The sequence below is a fragment of the Natrix helvetica genome, assembly GCF_964273705.1.
Source record: "Natrix helvetica genome assembly, chromosome: 1".
Classification (NCBI taxonomy): Eukaryota; Metazoa; Chordata; class Lepidosauria; order Squamata; family Natricidae; genus Natrix; species Natrix helvetica.
This window is the reverse complement of record NC_138548.1, coordinates 181,168,789-181,191,973: the sequence shown is the minus strand read 5'-3', so window position 1 is coordinate 181,191,973 and position 23,185 is coordinate 181,168,789. Positions and strand designations below refer to the sequence as shown.

The 23,185-nt window shown below is 37.2% G+C and overlaps 1 protein-coding gene across 2 annotated transcripts in view; it reads left to right on the top strand.

The window, feature by feature from the left end:
- C2CD6 (C2 calcium dependent domain containing 6) overlaps nucleotides 1–23,185 on the top strand; it is a 47,254-nt gene that overhangs the window by 10,350 nt on the left and 13,719 nt on the right. The window contains exons 5-14 of one of the 2 annotated variants that reach the window (XM_081937498.1): nucleotides 740–862; nucleotides 3,242–3,286; nucleotides 5,616–5,684; nucleotides 6,972–7,063; nucleotides 9,828–9,980; nucleotides 12,504–12,615; nucleotides 15,145–15,174; nucleotides 17,494–17,569; nucleotides 19,431–19,471; nucleotides 20,839–21,237. In XM_081937498.1, coding sequence (XP_081793624.1) covers nucleotides 740–862; nucleotides 3,242–3,286; nucleotides 5,616–5,684; nucleotides 6,972–7,063; nucleotides 9,828–9,980; nucleotides 12,504–12,615; nucleotides 15,145–15,174; nucleotides 17,494–17,569; nucleotides 19,431–19,471; nucleotides 20,839–21,237 — 1,140 coding nt within the window. The remainder of the gene's footprint in view (nucleotides 1–739; nucleotides 863–3,241; nucleotides 3,287–5,615; nucleotides 5,685–6,971; nucleotides 7,064–9,827; nucleotides 9,981–12,503; nucleotides 12,616–15,144; nucleotides 15,175–17,493; nucleotides 17,570–19,430; nucleotides 19,472–20,838; nucleotides 21,238–23,185) is intronic. The other variant, XM_081937499.1, reaches the window with a different exon arrangement.

The window sequence follows — 23,185 nt, the reverse complement described above, 5'->3', positions numbered from 1 at the left end:
AGATCTTGGTGGCTAGTATAATGTTCTATTAAACGCCTATATGAAAAAACAACTTTGCCTTTAGTTAATAGTAAAGAAGTAATATCTGAAATATACTATAGTAATATAACATGCTAGAAAATATGAGTGACACTTAACTTTGCAGTAGTATTGCCATTTTGACTGTATTTATTATTATTTAAGTCTTCCACAACCAAGTCCTCCAGTTTTACCTTCACGGTTGGAGCCCACCAGCTTTTGCAAGAATCATGGTTTGCAGATTTTCATTCATTCTTCATCTTTAGAGACTAAAGTTTTGGAGTTCAGAAGCACAGCCTATCTTATTCTTTTGCTCCTGGACAACTGGACAAAGTTGAACTGACTGCTTATTGAGAACAGTCAGCAGTAGTTCTCTACACCTGATAAATCAGGACTTACTAAGGTTGTGGACAACAGAAATTCTCCCAAATGCTTTACACCCTTACTTCTTCACCTTTTTAGGGAAGACGGGAGTTCCCTGAAATGTCACTGCACATTGCTTTCCAAAACTAGCTATCTATAACTAGAGAAATGACCCAAGGATCTTAATATATTAATATACTTTAAGCAAGAGCCCAAAGAGAGCTCCAAGAATAGATGGTTATCAATCAAATTAATGAACTGATATTTATTGTATTCAACTGCTGACAGTTGGCAATATTGATGCATGTTTTCTCTCTTTTTCATAGTAAATATGTTTGCTACATATTTTGATTTTCAGGTTCCAAAACAGAAAAGTGATCCTAGGAATAGGATCGTTTTAGAGTTGGTGGGCTTTGAAGGTCCAAAAGACTTTCCAAGGCTGTTTGGGAATGTAACTATGCACCTTTATGAAGTTATTCAGGTAGGTTTAATATAAAAACTGTTCTACATAATTATGCTGCAATACAAAGCATTGTAAAGCATATATCATGTTAAGCGGCTTTGGAGAAATGACCTTGCAGTTGATGATTTTTCATGACAGTTGATACACATACTACGGTATGTAGTGCTTTTAACTACATGTCATTTTTTAAATGATTTCCTACAAACTTCATATTTTTTTCAATCAAGTTTTGAAGCATAAATGTGAGCCAGTTACCAAGCACCCAAATTGTGATCATATGACTGGAGCGGTGATGCAATGCTTTGTGACAGTTAAGCTGAGGATTACCTATAAAAGGAACACACACACAGCAGAATCAAGAGACAGTTCAAAGATCTAATAGCAAACAGTCCCTAAGAACATGACTGTTTTTTCCAGCCCACAAACATTACATAGTTTCATTTCCCACATAGAGAAATCCACATTCAAAACAATATCTTTTCCCAATAATTTATCATGCAAAGGAGCTTGAAAATGGAGATTGGCCTTGCCTAAAACTTTCTGAACATTTTTAATGGACTATTAATGCCTGAAAGTATCTGCCAAGGTTCAGCTTTACTCATATTAGTGAAGCATAGATTAATCATCTAGCATCAGGTTGAATATATTATTTTTCTAATTCTACTCAAATTCTGTATTTTTCTACAAACTGAGTAATGTGCCCACAGAAATTTTCCAAAAAATTATCTCCAATTATTTATTTTAACCTTTCTAAGTTCTCCTAATTACAACTTTACAGTACCTATATTGTAGAACATAACTAGCCAGTGTTTGCTTATGTGCATCATTATGTGCCCATAAATTCGATTGTCTTTTATAGTTCCAAAGTTCCTTTTTTGTTTTTTACTGGCTTAAGGTTAATTGCCCGTAGTAACTCTATTACCACAAGTGTTCAGAAAATTATTGTATCAGTCTGTTCACCTTTAAAGTCTCAAACATTAGAGACCTCACTTTGCCTTTTTAAAGTTTGCCTGCTTCATAAGTAGATGTGGTATCAGTTCTCATGTTGGGATTTTTGGAGAAAAATTTACATGTACGGATATTGCTATTAAGAAAACAAGCAAGTTCTTTGTTAAACTTTTAAGTAATTTCTCATTATTATTCATCTTATACTGTAACACACACACCCTTGTAGGATGATAATATAGTAAACCAATTTCCTACATAACTATAAAGGTGATTCAATCCATCTGTAAATAAAGGAAGATATAATAAATATTAAAGATCTGGCCAGTGTTTTTGGAAGGTTTGTGAAGCTCTGCTACTCCTCATTTAGCTTTAGTAGCTTCAGTCTTGTTGCTCATTCCAGCAAACTGTTTTAATTTCACCTCCTCCATGCATGATTGACTATCTTCTTCCACTATTACTGATGTTGGACTGAGCTTTTGTAGTATGGACAGCTGAAAGTCACTTTCAAGGCCAACCATTAGTTGCTAAAGAAGTTGAGCAGTCTTATATTTTTACTACTTTCTTCCTGATTCTCAATCAGTGGCAAATTACACTCTTGCAGACTTGGAAGTTATATGGCTAGAAGATAATTAAGGGCCTGTGTTACATGGGGTAAGATAGTGAAGGGACTTTGCTATGTTTTGTTGAGGTTTTTCCCCAATGTTATTTATTTTACTGAGTTGCTCATTCTGTAATATTTTTAAGTTGATTCAATAATGATAAGAACAAAAAACTCTTAATCCAGGAATAACAACAAACCAAATTAACATTCCACTACAGGAAGGATCCATTCCATCCTGTATTCATAATCAACACTAATTCATAATCAACAAAAGCTAAGGATCAAAATCAAATCTGTTATTTGCTTATACAAATGGGTTAATGCTTCCCACACTTGATTTTGATTTAATGTCATAGATCAGGGGTCAGCAATCTTAAACATTCAAAGAGACATTTGGACCTGTTTCCCACAGAAAAGAAAACACAGGGAGCTACAAAACCCTTCCCATGCCTGACTATTTCCTGAGCAGCCACAAAATTAGCATATGTAGTTGAATTAAACATTCTGTTTTCTTCTGAAACTTTTCTTTTCTTGGATTTATCCATGGTTGGCCTTCCGGGGTTAAAGAGCTCAATAAATCATGTTCTGCTGGGTGTCGCACATTGGCAGTTGTGACACATACTTTGAACGACAGGGGGGCGCAGCAGAGGGATGAAAGAGCCACATGCGGCTCCAGAGCCACAGTTTGCTCACCCCCGTCATAGATGAGTCAAATTTACTGTTGTAATTTCATGCATTTTCTAAACTTTTTGAAATCTTAATGTTCGATTAAAGCTTTTATTGCTTTTATGAAGTAAGCAGTAACCCAGAAAAGCAACTAAAATTTTTGTTTCTGCCCCCATATTTAGAAGCAGTCCTTCACTGAAACATGTGCTATGAGGATTAGAAACATGGTGAGACTTTTTTTGAAAAAATAATTTTAAAAGAATATTAAATTTATATGTAAACAGTACTTTTTATTGTCCTCACATACATTTAAATTTTGTAATCTCCATTTGTGTTGTTGTCAGGCATCTATCAACACGAGATAAAAATGGGTATATTCTTGTCAAGAAATCTAGTTTATTTCAATCCTAAGGAAATATTCACTTCTTTCTTCCCTTTTTCTGCAAATGAAATTGGTATAAAATAACAGATTTAGTAATGAATTCTTATGCTTTTTTAAGTACAAATGTGTAGATAGTAACATAAGGACCCAGTGGAACAAAAGATTTTTCAATAAAATAAATACTAATATCACACCCATATATATTTATTAGGTTTTTTCTTGTTCATGTAAATGTTCAGCTGTATGGTGGTTGGTTATTTTCTGTTTTAGAGCACTGCCAAATGACCACCTCATCAACCTTTTGATTCTAATGTAAATCATATCTAAGATTGATCAGTTTGATTTATTTATTTAACATTTATATAGTCCTCCATCTTAAACAAGCCAGGACAACTTACAATAAAGCAATGTAAAATCAACAGCAATAAAACTAAACATAGAAAAGCCATACTGCTTTAATGCACCCACATTCTCATCCCACCCAGAAGGATAGACAGATAGGAGCCTATTGAATATCAGGGGCCCCTGCTGCTGAGCACAAACCACCCTCACAACAACCTTTATTTAAAAGGGCAGATCGAGATCTAGACAAAAGTTGTCAAGAATTGTTGGGTCCAGTGGCCTCTTGGAAAGAGGGTACATCAAGGTATATGGTATACTCTTTCCTTCAAAAAAAGCATTAACCACAGCTTGAATTGTCATCTTCCAAAACTCTTACCTTCTTGAAATGCCACCTCCAAGGAATCCTTAACCAACCAAGAGGGGCATGAATCTAGAACACAGGTGGCTGAAATCACAGGCATGAAGGCCCTATGTAGTTCCTTAGACCAATCGACTCAAACTCCTCCCAAATAATAGGGCTCAAATGTCTCTCAGTTGCTTTCAATAGAGTTGCCCAGCCAGTCCAGTTCTGAATCAAATCAAGCAACTTTGTTTACCAGATGTTGAGAACAATTTTCAAAATACAGCAGTCCTGTAGAAGAATCCCTGGCTTCTTCTGGTCATCCAAAATAGGGCCCCTAGACATTTATCTGTGATGTAATAAAGAGAAATAAGAACAGTCCACCAGCCTTATTATGGCAAGGTATATAAAATACAGAATAACAGAGTTGGAAGGGACCGGAAGGCCTTCTCATTCAACCTCCTGTTCAAACAGGAGACCCTATACTTTTCCAGACACATGGCTTTCTAATCTCTTCTTTAAAAGCACCACCTACAACTTCTAGAAGCAAGCCGTCTCGCAGCAAATTTCTCTTCAATTCTAAGTTGGATCTCTCTTTGTTAAGTTCCCATCTGCTGTCATATCACCCCTTGGTAAATTCTAATACACACTCTTACCTATGCTTGGTTGATTTCACTCTTTAGTCTTTCTCCAGCAGTGCTTAAGGTGTCTTGTGTCATTTCATCTCACAGAGCTGCTTGGTAATCCATATTGTTCTATGAGCACAGAGAGTGCACAGGGGCAATTTGCTCTGGCGTCTCATCATCTGCTTAGTCCAAACTGAAATGAGGGCCATTGGCTGAACCATGTGCCTGTGCTTCAAGAGAAACCCCAAGCTCCCTCTGAAGCAGCCCTGGGTCAATCAGGCATCTGTCTTACCACGTTCAGATTTATTCAGATAAAGGGACATCAGTTCAATTCAATTTATTCTTTTTAGGCATCACTTGAACTGTTCACTATTTTTAAAAAAACCAGAGTAAAAAGAGACAATAAAAATAAAAAGACAAAATGGTGGACTTAGCCAACAACCCTCACAAGTGCAATATATCCACTAGCTGCCCTTTATCTCTTGCAATATCATGAGAACATGATTAGGAACTTGTGAAAAAGATACTAGCCAATAAGTACTTTCCTTTTCTGGCTAATAACTGTGTATAAAGGATTGTTACTCCAGTTGGGATCTGGTTGCAGGCCAGTGTTGTCCTACTTTCAGTAAAGAAACATCATGAGTATGTTTTCTTCTCTCAAGTAAATATTTTCTTTGGAAGCCAGTTATGAATTGCAGACATTTTTGTTATTGTTTAGGTAGTCTTTTTTATGTATACATACATATACTCAGACTTGTGGGAAAACCAGAAAAATTGTTGCATTTCATACTTGGAAGGATTTTATTAGATTTTTAGAATATATAATACACATTGCAAACTAAAAGCTGTATGTTTACACTTTTCAGATTTTCTGCACAGCAGAGGTGCAATTCATGTTTTGTTATGGATGTCTTGGATATGGATATTCACATCAGGTTGCTATCTCTTTCTTAAAGTAGATTATTTGAATTTTAATCAGATATTGAAGGGAGAGATGATTCACACTTACCATGAAGTGAATTGTTAAAGGAAGATGAATGGACCAGATGGATTATGTGATATGCAGTTAAAGGCAGAGCTTTAACCATATGCTAAATCTGTCATATATATAATAGAGCAGTCTTCCACAACCCAAAGCAGGAAATACAGTAGTTTTTTCTACTAACTTACTAAGGGTCTTGGCTAAAGATGAAACATGCTGACATAAACAATAGGAGAAATTTCAGTTAACTGAAGTTTGTGCTGACCTACAGTATGTGGTCTTCAGTTACAGGTATCTGCATATTGTATGTGGTTTTTTCTGCAGAGACAAAAGAAATAAAAGCAACTTGCAGTGAGACAGGTCCTCCAGTCAAAATATTCAGACCAGGGAAAATGAACATGAAAATGAACCAAGATATGAATCTGGTTTTATATCTTCTTGAATAATATCACAATTTCCTCTCAAAACCTTGTAAAATCTAAAATGATTTTGCAGGAAAAGCAGAAAGGGACAAAATTCTCTTTCTCATTTCTCCCTCTTCCCCCAAGAAATATTCAGTAAGGGGACATCTGAAAACCACAGGTATCAATATTATTTACTGTCATGTGCAGAAAAAAATAAAAACAGGTGCAAATATGTATGATAAAGGATAAAATAGGTGCAAATATGTATGAGAAAGGACTGATAGGACAGAGAATAGGAAAGTGAAAATATCATAAAATGGCTTAGCAAAACCAAAAATCAAGCTTGAAACCAGAGCAAGAAAAATTATAATGGATTGTTCTAATTAAGACACATATAGATATCCAAATGAATAATCCATGAAGATTCTATAGATTTATAAGTTAATCAATAAAATAGAAGAGTCAGCTAAGTACATAATACTACAACAATTTAGTTGTTTTGAGCTACAATTCATATCTTCCAATTGGGCAATGATAGGTCTGAAAAGTATTTTAGTAGAAGTAGACAGATCATATCCATAAAACTCCAGATTGCAAATAGAAATAGAATTACAGATAGTATTCAGAGTAAGAAAAACAAATGCAGTAATACCTCACCAATTCTCAGTTTGCTCTCCCATGGATGCTGTAGTAAGAGACTAAGATTGTGGTACATAACCTCTAAAACTTCAGGCTATACTGTATAAGCTTTATTCTTTATGCTATTTTAGAAAATGTATATTAATAAACCAAGATTATATTGTTATTGATTTAATAACATGGTGGTTTTTTTGCAGTTGAAACTGCCAGGAGCAGATCCTGCCCAGGCTGTGGCATATTCCATGTTTCTACGGGTTCCACCACCAGAAGATAGAAAAGATTATTCAAGGCACTTATACCAGACATTAAATAACTTAATTAATAGCATACATACAGTATGTCATGTAGTTTTAGAATTAAATTATTTTTAAATGAATTGGAACTGAAGAGATTAAAATGAAAACATTTAGCCAAAAATATAAATTAACTGTCATCCATGAGTGCCTCTTGTCTAGGAAATAAAATTCTATTCCAGATGATGAATATATTCTCTGTCTTTTCCTATTCTTGGGGAAAGATATATGAAGAATTGGGAGAGAATGGTTGTTGACTCTCATTCCAGTATTAGATTACTGGTATTAACCTACTATATACTGTGTCTTGAGAATTCAAAATCTTTTTTTTTTAATTATCAGAAATTGGCATTAAAACAGGTTTTGCAAATCTCCTGGGATTTGTCAATTCAAAGTTTGGAACTATTATTTAGGCACCTAGGTTCTAACTTTTACCAAAAGTATTCTATAAAACCTGATTTATACAAAGGCTTTTCTCCCAATTGGACTGGGGATATAGACACTCATACTTATTTATGCACTTATTTATGCATCTTATTTATAGATGCATAATTAATTATATCAAAAATTGTCTTATGTAAACTTCAATTATATGTTAGAACACATGTATCCTAATTTTTGGCAACATAAAATCTTCCCTAAAATCTGTTTTTATTTCAGTTATTATCAGCAATGCATGAATGAAATTCAGAATTGTGTTTTCTTTTTAACATGAATGTTTACCATTTTTCCAATTTAATTAAATGGAACAAAGAAAAAAGAAAAGTGACAGATAATTAGATAAGGGAACACACATATATCAGTGTGTATCAATGTAAGGCATCTCATGCATATGTATGTATGTATATATAAAGACGTTCAAGAAAACATGGCAATATTTTGTTATAATTGTCCATACATCTGTGTGTAAACAATCTGTAAATAACATCAAAATTTCAGTCTATTGAGTAACTGGCCCATAAATTTATTTTTCTAATACTAAAGACAGTAGAATTTGTGCAATTTTGCTGCATTTATCAGAATGATGAAATTGGTATGTCTTTGGAAGCTCTATTCTTTTTAAATGAGTGGATATAGAAGCAGCTTGAGTTATGAGGTCATGATTCTTTTGTCAGTTTGATTCTCCTTATATACCGCAGATGTTATTGGTTGAAGAACAATTTTTTTAGTGACTAGACAGGCTATCCAGATTTCATTTTCCACGTGGTAAATATGTGATTCAGAACAATAGCATCTCAAAATATTAAAACCTGTCTCAGTACCATATCATATTATTATTTGTTATTATTTCATCCCAGAAGAGAGTGATTTTAGAATATAGCATCGACATGAAGCATTATTCTCATATGCCCTCATATTTTAACAGATTAGATGCCTCAACTATTTCTTATTAGCTATGCTACAAAAATACTAGCCCAGCTCTTATTCCACATAGTTACGATGTAACTGTTCAGCCAGTTATCGAAGGCCATAAATACTTAATTAAAGGTAGATTCTTAATGTAATCTGCAATGAGTTACAAAAAATGAAAAAGAACATCAAATACACTAGCGAGTATTTCACTGAGGTTGCTGTCAAAGGCACCATTTTGATGATCAAAGGTAGATACTTAAATTAGTTGCTTCTGTTCAAAGAATGTATTAAAGACAGTTGTTACCCTTTAATTTTGCGTGGAGATTTCTGTATGAACACATGATTTATTTCTTAAATATCTAATGTAATGGTAGTCTGCATGGATATTGGATCTCCTAAATTGGATTAAGTCAAAACCTTTTTACCAGCAAATTTTCTGTTCTTCATGGTAAATTTGTTTATTATTTCCAGCTTTCATTAATGGTTGTTTCTGGTTCTTCTGGAATCCAGCATATGAGTTCTGAATATATACAGAATTCTTTCTAAGCTAGATGGGTTCAAAATTATGGTATTGTGATTTCATGGTCACAGTGGCTGGAGAATTCTGGAACTAGTTGAAGATTAGAAGATACAGATTAGTGATGGCTGAACTAGAATTTTGGTGTGAACACCATCCTCCATATTGATATATTAATGCTCAAGGGGAATGCTCCCTTTGTTCTTGCTCAGCTTCAGTTTGTAAAGAAGTAAACAGTAAGTACCACATGGCTAGTTTCAGATGTAAAATTTCACAACAAAATTCCACTTATTTCCAATTAAGACTCATTGGGAAATGAACAGAGGGAGAGCAAATTTCATTCACTGGACGATTTACATGAAATGTTTTACCTCATTTATACAATGTGTGAGGAAACCTTTATGTATCTGGCTGACAGAATACAAGCAGCATCTATAGAACAACGATCTAGAATGTCTAAACATTGCAGCAAACATTTTTAGGCAAGCTCTTGTAAACTTTGGCCCATAGCCATGGCTGCTAGATTATCAGGATATTTATACCTGCAAAACTCACTATAACTGATGTCTCTAGTTTCCTTGAACATTTAGATATAATGTTTATAAAGTACTTACTTTAGCTGAGAAAGCATGATCATGTTGGTTGGTTTTTTTAAACTGAAATTATGTGTTTAAGTATAGTGAGTCCTTGTGCTTAAATTAATTTTATTTTAAACATCATTTGCTTCTGAAAGTATTTTTTTTCATTGAAGATACATAGACTGCTTTCCCTTGATAAAAAAATAATGGTATCCAATAAGGAAGGATAATGAGGAAGGGAAGAACTCTTTTGTGATTACTTCTACCAGGAACAAACTTTGAAGGCACTGCTTTTATTTGTTTATTTTGCAGCAATGTCATCAAACCACGACACATGGATTACCCTGCTTTCTTATCTCCAGATCTGAAGGTCACAGTTGGAAGCTCTGAATTGGAAATTCCTGCAGAAAGTGCAGAACACTACAAAATTCTTCAGAAAGCTTTGAAAGAGCCAGCCCACGAAAGGTAAGAAAACTGATGAAAAAGCAGTTTTCTCCTTTATGTTCTCTAAATTTAGGCATGCATTCAATATAGATCTTTTTTATTTATTAAAAAAAAATCAGCTGACTGAAGAAACAGATTGAATTTGAAAGTGTTCTCTTTTTTTGTGGGACTGGCTTGGGCTTTGAAAATCTGTATATGTCGATATCCAGTCAAGGTATCCGCCTTTTCCTTCTCGGAATAAAAGACATACCCTCCATCTGATGCTTTTCTTTCCATCCATCTTTATATCAGCATAAAGCTGTACTGGCATAAAATTCCCTATCCCATTGTTGCTCCCTAGCTTCCCTCTGTATACTGCAGTTGCCTGACTTTTCTCCTGGATGCAGTAATTAATGGGTGACAAAGCCTAACACTTTGAAGCTGCCCTTAGGGTTGCAGTGAGAGCAAATGCTGCTTTAATACTGGTATAGCTTAGGATGACTTAAACCTATCTTTTATGAGCTGGCGATGATGAAAGCTATGACATGGAAACATGACAAGAAAACAACTGTTGCTAGGACATCTGATACTATGGTTGAGTACAGATGATGATGAGCCTGCAGAAGGGATTCCAGGCTTGATCCTGCGTGGTAAGTTTGGATTCAAAATATTATTTGGAAAAATAATCCATCAACAAACCTAGAACAATATGGGAACATAGAAACTTTCCAAGGCTTTAACATGTTCTGTAATATTAGAGTATGCTAAGGAATGGTTGACTATAGTATTTTAATATCATTCAAGTCTCTGTTCTTAATTTCCTTTTTAGGCATCAAAAGGATATTCTAGCACCATAACTATTTGATATTAAGATAAAAGAGAACATTATGCCAACCACATGCAAAGTAAAATGTGCTATGAGCTGTCCATTCTATTTCATTTTAGACTACCGATAGGTATTGTCCCAATAAATAGCAAAATTCCTTTTTTTCCACGCAGTTTAACTCATAATCTAATGTCTAGGTAGCAGGAGGGAATCAGAAGATGTATATCAGCTTCCAAGAGGCACCCAGTATTCAAATACTGCCCAGTATAAATGAAGAGTTAGGCACCTTTTTGAATCTTAGAGATTGCTGTCTCAGTATGATACCAATAGAATACTTACTATTAAGTTATATCTCTATGCTAATTGGTAGTGTACATGGGATTTTATGTATTTTTACATAATTGTTATTTTTCTGATTGCTTATCTGATTGTTTATCTGATTCTCTCTATAACAATAACTGCATCTCAAAAGATCTCTGTTAAAGTATTGAAGTTTGTAGATACAATAGTCATTGATCTCATTCGAGATAGTGATGAATCTGCATACGGATAGGAGGTTGAACAACTGGCCCCATGATGCAGCCAGAACAATCTAGAACTGAACACACTTAAAACTGTAGGGATGGTAGAAGATTTCAGGAGGAGCTCTCCTGTTCTACCACCTCTTATAATATTAGATACATAGTATCAACAGTAGAGACCTTCAAGTTTCTGGGTGTCCATAATCTTCCAGGACTTGAAATGGACACCTAACATTAGAACCATCATTAAAAAGGCACAGCAAAAATAGTTCTTCTTGTGCCAAATCAGAAAGCTCAGATTGCCCAAGGAGCTGCTGATATAGTTCTACAGAGGAATTACTGAGTCTGTCATCTGTATTTCTATAACTGTCTGGTTTGGCACAGCAATTAAACAGGACAGGTACAGATTTCAACTGATAGGACTACAGAAAAAAAAAAAACAGTCATTGAGGATCTGTATACTGCATGGGTCAGAAAGAGGGCGGAGAAAATGTCTACAGACTCTCACATCCTGGACATAAACGGTTTCATCTCCTCCCCTTAGGATGCCGCTATAGGGCATTACATTCAAAACAACTAGACACAAAGGCAGTTCCCCTCAACCCATGCCATCACTCTGCTAAACACCTAATTCCAACAGCACTGTCTTATGCCTAAGGATATCTAACCATGTAGTAGGGCTGTACTGCTGGTATCCTTCTCATCTTTCCTATTACCTTTTCCTATTGGTATCTGATAATTATCACTTCATTGCTTTTATGTACACTGACAGCTTATGTATCGGAAGCAAATTCCTTGGCCAACAAAAAAGAATATTCAATTCCAATTAAGAATATTCTATTGCTCATCATATAAATGCCATCAAGACCACTTACTAATTTAATATTAAATGTAATTTAAGCAATTCAGTAAATAAACAGAAAATATATAGAAATTAAGTATCAGCTCTTATATGAAGTTTCCCAGTGTGATGGTCTTGGATGGTTAATTCTGTTTGCTTCAAAATAACTATGTGATGGTCTTGGATGGTTAATTCTGTTTGCTTCAAAATAACTAATTTAGCTAATAATAATTGCAGATTGGACTGAATTTGGAATTGATCCCTGATAGCGCAGCCTAATATTATCCTTGACTGAATCAGAATTCAACCTTGTCCTTCTCTATCTGATAGCAAAAAAAATGTTAGTCCTATTTTTATATATGTATGTTGCTCTTTAGATTAGAAAAAATGAAAAAAGAATATCGGACCCTAAAAACATGGCGTGAAAAGGCTGAGTATTTGGACCAGCTGATTTTAAAAAGAGGACCAAGATCAAAACCTCTAACAAAGGTAATTTTATATGATAAAATAGGCAAATAGTGTGCAATTGATTAAAGGCCATTCTTCTTTCATCTCTGATATTTTCAAAAAGTGAAAAAGGCAGCTGAAAACTGAACATACAAGACCAGTTGTCCCTTTCCCTTCCATTATTTGTCTTCTCAGAATCCAAGAGTTTTTCTCATCTTTCTCTTACAAATACCATGTATAGCTACAGGACAGGAACACTCCTTTGCATGCTAGTTGTGTAATGGCTACAGCAGATATGAAATATAATCCTCTTGTAGCAAGATTTTTAAATGCAGCAATTTAATTAAGTTTAATGGTATTCATGAGAAAGGTGCTCTCATAATTCATAAACATACTTAAATTCAAGCATGCCCACTCATCTAACCCTACTGAGGTCAGAATTTGTTGGATATGGAACAGTGGTGGGTTTCAAAAATTTTAAGAACCTCTTCTGTGGGTGTGGCCTGCTTTGTGGGAGTGGCTTGTCAGCCATGTGACTGTGTGGGAGTGGCTTGCTAGCCATGTGACTGGTGGGTGTGGCCAACTTGTAAAATGTGGTGAAACTCACTTAACAACACTCTTGCTTAGCAACCAAAATGTTGGCTCAGAAACTCTGGCATTTGAAGCATGCAAGTCTTAAAGCTGTCAAGTTACAAGCCCCTTGCACCCCTAACCCTTTAGAAAAAAAAACCCGATGGGTGTTTAAACTTGACAGCTTTAAGACTTGTGGACTTCAACTCCCAGAATTCGTCCTCCAGTCATGTTGGCTCAGGAACTCTGGCATTGAAGTGTGCAAGTCTTAAAGCTGTCAAGTTACAAGACACTTGCACTCCTAACCCTTTAGAAAAATACCCCCGGGGTGGTCAAACTTGACAGCTTTAAGAGTTGTGGAGTTCAACTCCCAGAATTCCTCCTCTCGCTCTTCATCTTAATGATGTGTGGCGGGCGGGGGGAGGGAGCTGGAACCGGTTCTAAATGGCATTGTAGATTTGTGGAACCTCTTCTATAGAAGAGGTTAGAACTGGCAGGAACCCACCCCTGATATGGAATGTGTTTAAATTAGTGCCCCTAAATCCACAGCCAGAATGAAGCTGAAAATAATGTAGGACATAATCTTTGCATTAAGTAGAATCTAGTGCTGAGTAAGCTATTAACTGCCAAGGGAATCTGTTTATATCTTTCACACATTGATATTATAGAACCTTAATAACCTGTATTCTTTGGAGAGGGTGGTTCTTTGGCCTTGTCTTTTAATTCAGACTAGGAACCTGAGTCCCATGGAGATTCTGATCAACATCTTCTGAGGATTCAGGTTTCCCAATATTCAAGGCTTTCTGGACTTAGCTTCTGTCCCGAGATATTAAAGTTTGGACTCCTGAGCTTGTCTTTCAATGAAAATGACTCAGCAGAGATGTGGCAGGTTATAATTGGAGAAATAAAAAGCACAGTAGAGGTCAAGAGTTAATACACCTAGCTACAACATCATCCTCATAAAACATGTGATAAACGCAGAGAATAAAGTTGTAAAATCAAGTTGCTATCACTTTATTCTATCCAATAAGTGTTCATCTTGATCACATGCCCCATTCATGATCTGTTTACAATTTTATAATATGTTCCGCAGACTAAACTTGTATAGAATGGTAGAGGTTTTTTTCCAGTATTAGAGAAATTATTTTGATAGATTATTTAGCCATTAGATATACAGGTAGTCCTCACTGATGGCAGTTGGAACTCCATTGCTAAGTGACACAGTTGTAATATGATCACCACTTCGACTTATATGGGCAGTTATAATAAAAAAAATGCAAAAAACCTTACATAATTGGTTATAAGGAAATAAATCAAGCTTCAGGTTATCTGATTCATCTATCCAGAAATATCCATTTAGACAAATACAGAGAATCCTTGAGTTATGACCAGAATGAAGCTTGCCTTATTAGGATCAGAAGGTGGGACAGCCTTAAATGAACAACTTCAAGTCATGACCAGCCATCCCTGCATGGGGTCATTCAGTGGAACACAGGTATGGGAGAGATCCTGGGAAGCCTACTCAGGCACAAGCCCACCTGCTTCAAGACTCTCAAGGCCTCTCCTATCCCAAGATATCCCATGCTTGCTTCCCCTCACCCTCTGCATAGCTGTCTGTCTTGCCAGCGGAGAGAAACAACGGAGAAGGGAAATGCTGGCCCTGTCTGTCTCTTCTAATCCTGGCTCTGTCTTTCTTCCTTTCAGGGGCAGAAAACAAACTACGTAGTTCCTTAGCCTGTCAGAGCTTTCTGCAGGCTGCAAAGCTTTCCTGCCTCTTGCTGGGCTTTGGAAAGCATAAAAGACCACTTCCCAAAACCTTTTCCTTGCTTAACCTACCCACTCCTTCCCTCCAAAAACCACATTTCTTTAATAAACAAAACAAAAACAGTTGGGAGGGACAGGTTGATCTGCCCCCTCCCCCCAATTAGGTGCTAAAACTAAACTCTCCGCGTCTGCTCCCCAATCTCTATTTCTTTTTTAAAAAAACATCTTTGACTCCAGGCTGAAGAGTCGACCGAAGGAAGCAAGCAGGTAAGAAAATCTTTCTTCAGTTTTTTTTCCTCCTTGAATTTCAGGGAGTGGGGGAGATCACCTCAAAAAGTTAGCCAACTTGTGCAGCAAAATGGAGGACATTGGGTCTTTGCAAGCTTTAACTGTTTGTCTAACTGCCTGTAGAAGCAGTCTACTGTCTAGCTAGCCTTAAGTCCTAGATGGGCTGTACAGGCAGTTAGACAGACAGCTAAAGCTTGCAAAGACCAAATGCCCTCCATTTTGTGGTACAAGCCTCTAGTCCAGTGATGGCGAACCTATGGTACGCGTGCCACAAGTGGCATGCGGAGCCATTTGTCAGGGCACGCGAGGTGCTGCCTTGTCAGCTGGCCAGCGCGCATGCGCGCGCTGGCCAGCTGAGTTCACCTTTTTAAAAGCTATTTTTCACCTTCCCCAGGCTCCAGAGTAAGTAAGTAAGTAAGTAAGTAAACTTTTATTTATAAACCGCACCCTTTCCTAAACAGGACTCGGGGCGGTGTACAGACATATTAAAAACCATATAGATACAAAATATAAATGTGCATAAATATATAAACATATAAACATATAAACGGAGGAGGTAGAATGTGCTGTACCAAATTTAAATTAAAATACAAATATAATTAAAATTTCCCTTAAAAATTACACAGTAAGATGTTTGCCAGGAGGTAAAGATGGGACTATACATCAGTCAAGCCAGCTAATTGGAACAGGTGGGTCTTAAGCTTCTGTCGGAAGGAGCGGAGGTCGTTAGTAGTTCTAATATCGGGGGGGAGGTCATTCCAGAGGATTGGGCCCATCACAGAGAAGGCTCTACTCCTAGAGCCTTTATAGGAGCCTGGGGAGGGCGAAAAGAGCCTCCCCCGCCCCCTCGGAGGCCCTCCGGAGGCTTCAGGGACCGTCCGGAGGCTTCCCTGAAGCCTTCGGAATGCTTAAAATGACCCTCCGAGCAAACCAGAAGTGACTTTCGGGTTGCTCGGAGGATCGTTTTAAGCATTCCGAAGGCTTCAGGGACCGTCCGGAGGCTTCCCTGACGCCTTTGGAGCGCTTAAAACCACCTTCCGAGCAAACCAGAAGTGACTTCCAGGTTGCTCGGAGGGTCGTTTTAAGCGTTCCGAAGGCTTCAGGGACCATCCGGAGGCTTCCCTGACGCCTTCGGAGCGCTTAAAACGACCCTCCGAGCAACCCGGAAGTCACCGGATGGTCCCTGAAGCCTCCGGAGGGCCTCTGGGGGGCGGGGGAGGCTCTTTTCGCCCTCCCAAGGCTCCTATAAAGCCTCTGGCACCTGGGGAGGGTGAAAAAAGCATGTAAAAATGGGGCGCGCGTTGTGCATGCATGCGCACTGGGGGGGCGTGCATTGCATTATGGGTGCGGCACATCTGCACACGACCCCCCTGCGCTCCCCCACTTGTGGCACGCGAGCCAAAAAAGGTTCGCCATCGCTGCTCTAGTCTGCTAACTTTTGGAGGTGATTTTTATTTTCTTTAGTTCAGGAGAAAAAGCTTCCCAAAGCCCAGCAAGAGGCAGGAAAGCTTTGCAGCCTGCTGGTGGTCAGCTGATTGGCCAGAAAGGTGTGAAAATAGCTGCCATTTTCATGAGGAATTGCGGGAACTTGAAAACGGTGGCTGCTTCCAAGAGGCATGGGCAGTAGGCTCAAGTACTGTGGTGATCTCATCTGGGTGGGATGGGGAGAAAAGAGGCAGGGGCACTGCAGCATCTCCATAGTCTATTGCAAAGGGGAATGACCACAGGGCACTGCAGCTGTCATGACTTTGAAAGAGGGTCATATGTAGTTTTGGGGTGTCAGTCATAACTTTGAACAGTTATTAAATGGTGTAGAATGGCTACCGCTAATAAGGCCTTATTTGTATTTGTCATTATTTTCCCGTTATACAACTGCCTATGAGACTTAGACTTGTCACTGTCAAGCCCAAGGAATATGCAGATGTCACTAATGCCTATGTATAAAGAATAAATATTTTTTCTTAATTTTGTTTCAATTGTTTAATGTAAAATCCATTGGCATTGTTAGTTAGCAGAATAATGGAGTAATCAATTTTATATTTGTAAAAGTAAAAGTAATGATTGAATGAGAAATTAGTAAGTCTCCACTCTCCTTTTGCACACTTGGAGCAACACTTTCAGCCCTTTTCCCTAGCTATCAGACTGAGACAGTACATTTTATCTAATCATTGAGAACTATAACAATTCCCAGAAAAAGAAGGAAAAAAACGTTTAGTATGCAGTTCCAATACAAATAACAAAGTTATTTTTGCAAATATTGTGAATTAAAATTAATTGTAACTGCTTTTTCTTCCCAAGCTGTCTCGCTTCAAAGAAATTGTTGGGAAGATTCACACACCTGTTCCTCAAGAATCAGCATTTTACCTTCCTTCAGGTTTAGTAAATATTTTTATTTTTGTATTAATTTATTGAGTAGACATTAGAATCCACAGATATACTATAGCTGCATATAGCAATAGTGCTTAGACTTATATACCACTTCACAGTCCTTTACAGCCCTCTCTAAGTGGTTTTACAGAGTCAGCATATTGCCCCCAAAATCTGGGTCCTCATTTTACCGACTTCGGAAGGCTAGAACGCTGAGTCAACCCTGAGCCTGGTGAGATTCAAACTGCCAAATTGCACTCAGCCAGCAGTCAGCAGAAGTAGCCTGCAGTACTTGCATTCTAACCACTGCGCCGCCACAGCTCTTGGCAAATAACATATGCTGGTATTTGCACCATTAAAATCAAATATTATTTTGAATGAAAACAGGCCTAAGAAATTGGCCTAAGTAAAATGACAATCTGTTTTGTTTGTTTCCAGTTACAGCATGGAAGTTTACAAGCTTAAATTGTTCAGTTAGTTGACAAAAGATTAACTACTTTTAACAAAAGTGCTGCTTGTTTTAAACAATTTATCAAATGAAAGAAGGTTATCCGAATCTTTCTGGCATATATTGAAATTAGAATAATTGTCTTAATCACCACTGCAAAGTGCCTGTCATGTAATCCTATTGTAACCATATTCCTTGTTTAGCAACTTAAATGCAACCAGTTCACTGTCTTTTCCTCAGTGCCAAATAAAGTATTTTGCTGGATATAATACAATAATATTCCTATTTCTTAGAAGGAAAGCTGAAAGAAGCCAAGACCAACAACATTTTAAGAAACATAGAGGAGTTTATCCAAAGTGCCTGCACCCAATGTTGTTTTGCCCTTACAGAAGCAACTTTGGGGCTTTGTTCTAATGTGTGTGATGTATAAGTTCAATCTTTGAAAATAGATTAATATTCACAGGTCTCTATAAAAATGTAATAGTATTTTATTAAAAACCGGCTTTTCAACAGAAAATTCTGACATTGAAGATTCATTTAGTTCTTCATTCGGGTGTCTCTTCACACAGATGGCGGTACCCCTGGTATAGTCCTGTGTAGAACCTTAAACCTGAAGAATGGTTGGTAGGATGCATTCTCCATGCATCACACCCACAACTACATGAAACTCAAGCTGAGTTCCCTTTTGGTTGCTAATCACTGTAGATACTGCATAGCACATTATTATTCTACCTCATTTCTCTATTTTTTCACTTTTCCTTTATTATTTTCTCTTTCCTACCTGGTAAGTTGTGGGTATTTCACCCTTTCTCTCTTTGCCTTCCAGCCTTATTCATACCATTTTAAGGGGGTCTTTCTGCAAGTGTCCCTATTGTGACATCAAAGTTTGCAATTTAACAAGTAATGGATATAATTTTCAAATTCAGGTATCCTGAACAATTTTTATGAGTTCATAAGACTGAAACATCTCAAGTTTTGTTTTTTTTTATTTAATGCAGGGGTCCACAAGTGTCATTTTAGAATTCAATGCATAGGAGAGGTATACCGGATGTCTCTTGATTGAAATTTTGGAATTTTATTATACTTCAACACCTGTAAAAGTGCTATGTCTGTTATGTTAAAATGTTAAAACAGAGGGTGTATATTACTATAAAGATAATTACAAACTAATTTACGTATTTACTCTTTTTATCTTTTAAAGTAACAGACTGTTTCAAAATTTCAAACGGATTAATTGTTCATAATTTCAATAGTTTTTTTGTAAAAAAAATATCCATAATACAATCAGCAGGAATGTGAATTAAACTTACATACCATCAGAATCAGAAGTAAAATTATATAGAATTGTGAATTTTGTGACCAGGATTTTTTCCCTCATGTGTCAAAATGTAACTCCCCTTTTTTTTTCCTGCTTCTGTAGAACAAGAAGTTAAGGAAGTAAAACAAGAATCTGATTTTCAGGTATGAGGTCCGTAGCTAAATCATGTGATAAAATGAGATTGTAATAATAATAGTAATAATAATAACAACAATAATAACAATAACAGCAATACCAACAACAGCAGCAACAACAACCTACCTTGGTTCAAAAATTGTTGCCTTAAGATCAGTGGTGGGTTGCAAACCGGTACGGTTGGAATGGGGCCAGCGGCATCCTCATGGACACGCGCAGCGCGCATGCACACAGCGCACACGTGCATTCAAGTGCCTCCGCGATGCTCCGTGATGCTCCAGCTGCTCCGCGGAGCATCGTGTAGGTGCTGTATGCGCTATGTGCCTGCGCGGAAGCGCAGAAGCCTTTAAACACCGGTAAGGAGCTCAGGCGGGTGGGCCCTCCGAAACACCGTACCAGGGTATACCGCCTGCAACCCACCACTGCTTAAGATGTACTGTTTTGCCCAATTAAAAGCTACAGAAATAAGAGTGTTAGTAGATAATATATAGATATAGATAATAATAATAATAATAAGCAATTATTATTATCCCAGTTCAGTGTTGTCTAGTAAGGAAAACCTGTGCATTCATGGAGCTACATTTTTACAAGCGAGGCTTGGAAGAGAAAACTAGTTCCTGTCCTTAAAATTACCCACATTACTTTCTATAAGAGCAGCTCAACTGCAACAGCAGCCTCATTCCTGAGACTCGAAAGAAGATAGGCTGAGAGAATAAGGCTGAGAGAATAGTGGGTTTTCAGTTGATCTCTCCTTCCCCCCAAAAAAGAAAAAAAATGCATTAACCCAGCTGTGTAGGCAATCTTTTAGTGAGGAACGAAGCAGATTAACTCTTCTGACTCCTCTAATGCAAAAACTAAACTACAGTCTCCATTAAACTCAGTGGAGGTTTTTATTGCTGCCATAGTGGTGGTTTCTTTTCCCCATAATGTATAGTATTTTCTAACTTGTTCCTCACTTGACCTAAACAAACCTATGCAACAGCAAAGATAAATTCCAGAGAAGCTTCCTATCTCAAAGAGAAATAAGAGATTTTACTCTTAATTGTGTCAATGCTAATTTATTAAAGTATTCTGTGTTCCACTTCCTGATATTATGTTTTTCTACATGCAAGTAGGTAAAAATAAATCCCCTAAAGTATTTTATCATACAAATATATTTGATAGGTAGATTAATTCTGAATTACTATGAGCATTTTCAGGCTTCGTTTTTATAAAATGTCATCAAAGATAAAAATTACTGGGTTTATTATGAAATGAAAGAATGAATAGGCAAGGCTACTCATTTGACAAACAATGCATATATATTTCATTAAAGAAATTGCAGGTTTTTTTCTAGATTGAAATACTGATTTATTACTGAAATTATTTCTTTCAGAAATTTCCAGGTATTCCACCTGACTTATCTAATATGCATTTACAAATTACTGCACCTGTACCATCCCGTGTGGGAAGTGACTCAGAAGAATCGGAGAAAAGTGAAATTTGTACACCTGTTGAACAAACTGAACTTCCACCACTGACTATAGTATCTAGCAGGCCCCATTCATCAGAATCTTCATCTGACAGAGAGAATCTGGAACAGAAGATTACAAGAGGACAAATTTCTCATGTGTCTGAAACATCTCTATCTAGTTCTGGAAGAATCCTAGCCGAGTTTTCAGAGAGCGGTGATTCTGAACCGCCTCCTTTTCTTGGTCCTAGAAGCAAACTACTGCTTAAAGAAAGATCTGTAGCAGAACCACCTGCCTTAGACTATTTTCCAAAATCAATAGAGGTAATTGTTTCTAACATGTAATTACCAATTTGCTGTACACTCTCTCTTCTTCACCCCTTTCGGTACATAGGAGTTTTATATTCTTCTCCTCGCTGTTTTGAAATTCATGCATTATTCACAGAGCATGTCTGTATTATGAACTTAAACTAGTTCCTAGTCACCTCACTGGCAACCTGAGAAGTGTCCTTCCATAAGAAATTAAAAAGCAAGAGCAGATATATATTTAAAACAGCTGTACCAGCATTGCTTTAATGCAGTTTTCAGTTTCTACTACCAATTTCATGTTATGGTGAAAGGATTTGTGCCGGTGACATCACCGTTGTCTGGGGGAATGCTAAGTTATGGGTTCTTTCATTGTTCCCGTAAAGCTGCCCACTGAAGTAGTACCCATTTGTGGTCTCCCACTTTCGAACTGCTGGCTCAACAGGAACTGGAGCCTGTGATGGGAGCTCAACTTGCCCTGCAACAGCAATGGGTTTCAAACATGAGCCTGTCAATTGTCAGCCAGCATTCTAATCTTGTGAGCCACCGTGCTCCTATTAACCAGTTTTTGATTGGCATTGACATCACCTGATAACTGGAATTCCATCCAAACAAATAGGTTTGCTGCCTAGAAGAGAAACAGAATGATTTTTCTGCTGGTAGCCCATTACACTTTTAAAGAGCAGGGAAGAAAAATTATATAGGATGTTTTATCTCCTTCTGTTTCAACAAAACTAAGAAGTTTATCCTCTTCTGTTAATCAGTTCTGGATTACCAAATGGATGAGCTGAAAACCATACTTGTTCCATTTTTAATGTATTAACCAGGACTGGTAAAAACAACTTTGTCTCCCTCTGCTCCCAGTTTGTTGGGTTTTATAGCTAGAGGTAGATTTACTAGAGAAATTAATACAGGCTGCTAAGAAAAGCTTCTCATTCATTCACACCTTTGGTTTCTATACAGCACCTGTAGGCAACAAAGCATCCTAAGTGGAATCAGACCCTTGGACTTTTTTCTAGACTAGATGTGCAGGTTAGGAAAATCAAGCTTCATGTGGCAAGTCCTATCTCACCCCCATCAGCATTACCCCAAACACTGCTCGCTATTAGCTGTGTCTGTTAATGGCACCCATTTTTTCATATTGTGAGGAAAAACTCTCATTAAAGCCTGGGCTGGCTTTGATGAGTTTCACTGGGTATAGCAAATGTAGTGCCAGGAATGCAGTTCTTCAGAATGGGCCAGGGGGGTCAGACCTCATCCTAAGTAATCCTCAGTATTTCAAGTATGCAAAATATACTTGAAGGAGAAGCCAACGTCGTGATGATACAATGTGCGGTCTCTACACTCCGAGACGCCGTTGACACTTTTGCTGCTGCACGATCCATTTGGACCTAAACCATCCCGTAGAGACAGTGATCAGGAAGACGAAGCCTTGCTGGTCTCAGGGACACTGCAAAGTCCCTGATTGATGCAAGGGTAGCTCTTCAAGCCGGCAGTAAACAGGCAGCCCCAGGCTGATGAAGTCGGGACGGCTCCGGAAGGAAGGAAGTGAAAAGAGAAAGTGAGTCCATCTGGTGAGGTATTTATTTTTCTATTTTGGGAAAGACTGCCCAAAGAAACTTTTTTTAAAAAGCCAAATTAGATCCCTGAATTAAGCGTCGGAATTAACTTATACTGGATTGCTTTGGAAAGCTTTTTTTTTTCTTTGTAACTATACTTTATGGATTGAAGTGCTCGCAACTTTTTTTGTTTCTCCTCTTAAAGTGAACTGATTAATTTTTTTTCTTCTGCTTTTTATTACTTTATTTTTTAACTTCTGGACTAAAACCTTCCTTTTCATTTTAACAATTCCCCCTATTACTTGTTATTAAATTTCGTTAAAGAACTTTGTTTCCTATGAGCCAGAGATAAATATTAGAAAGTGAAAAGTAGCAACACTGCCACTCGGAAATCAGAGGCTGCAGTT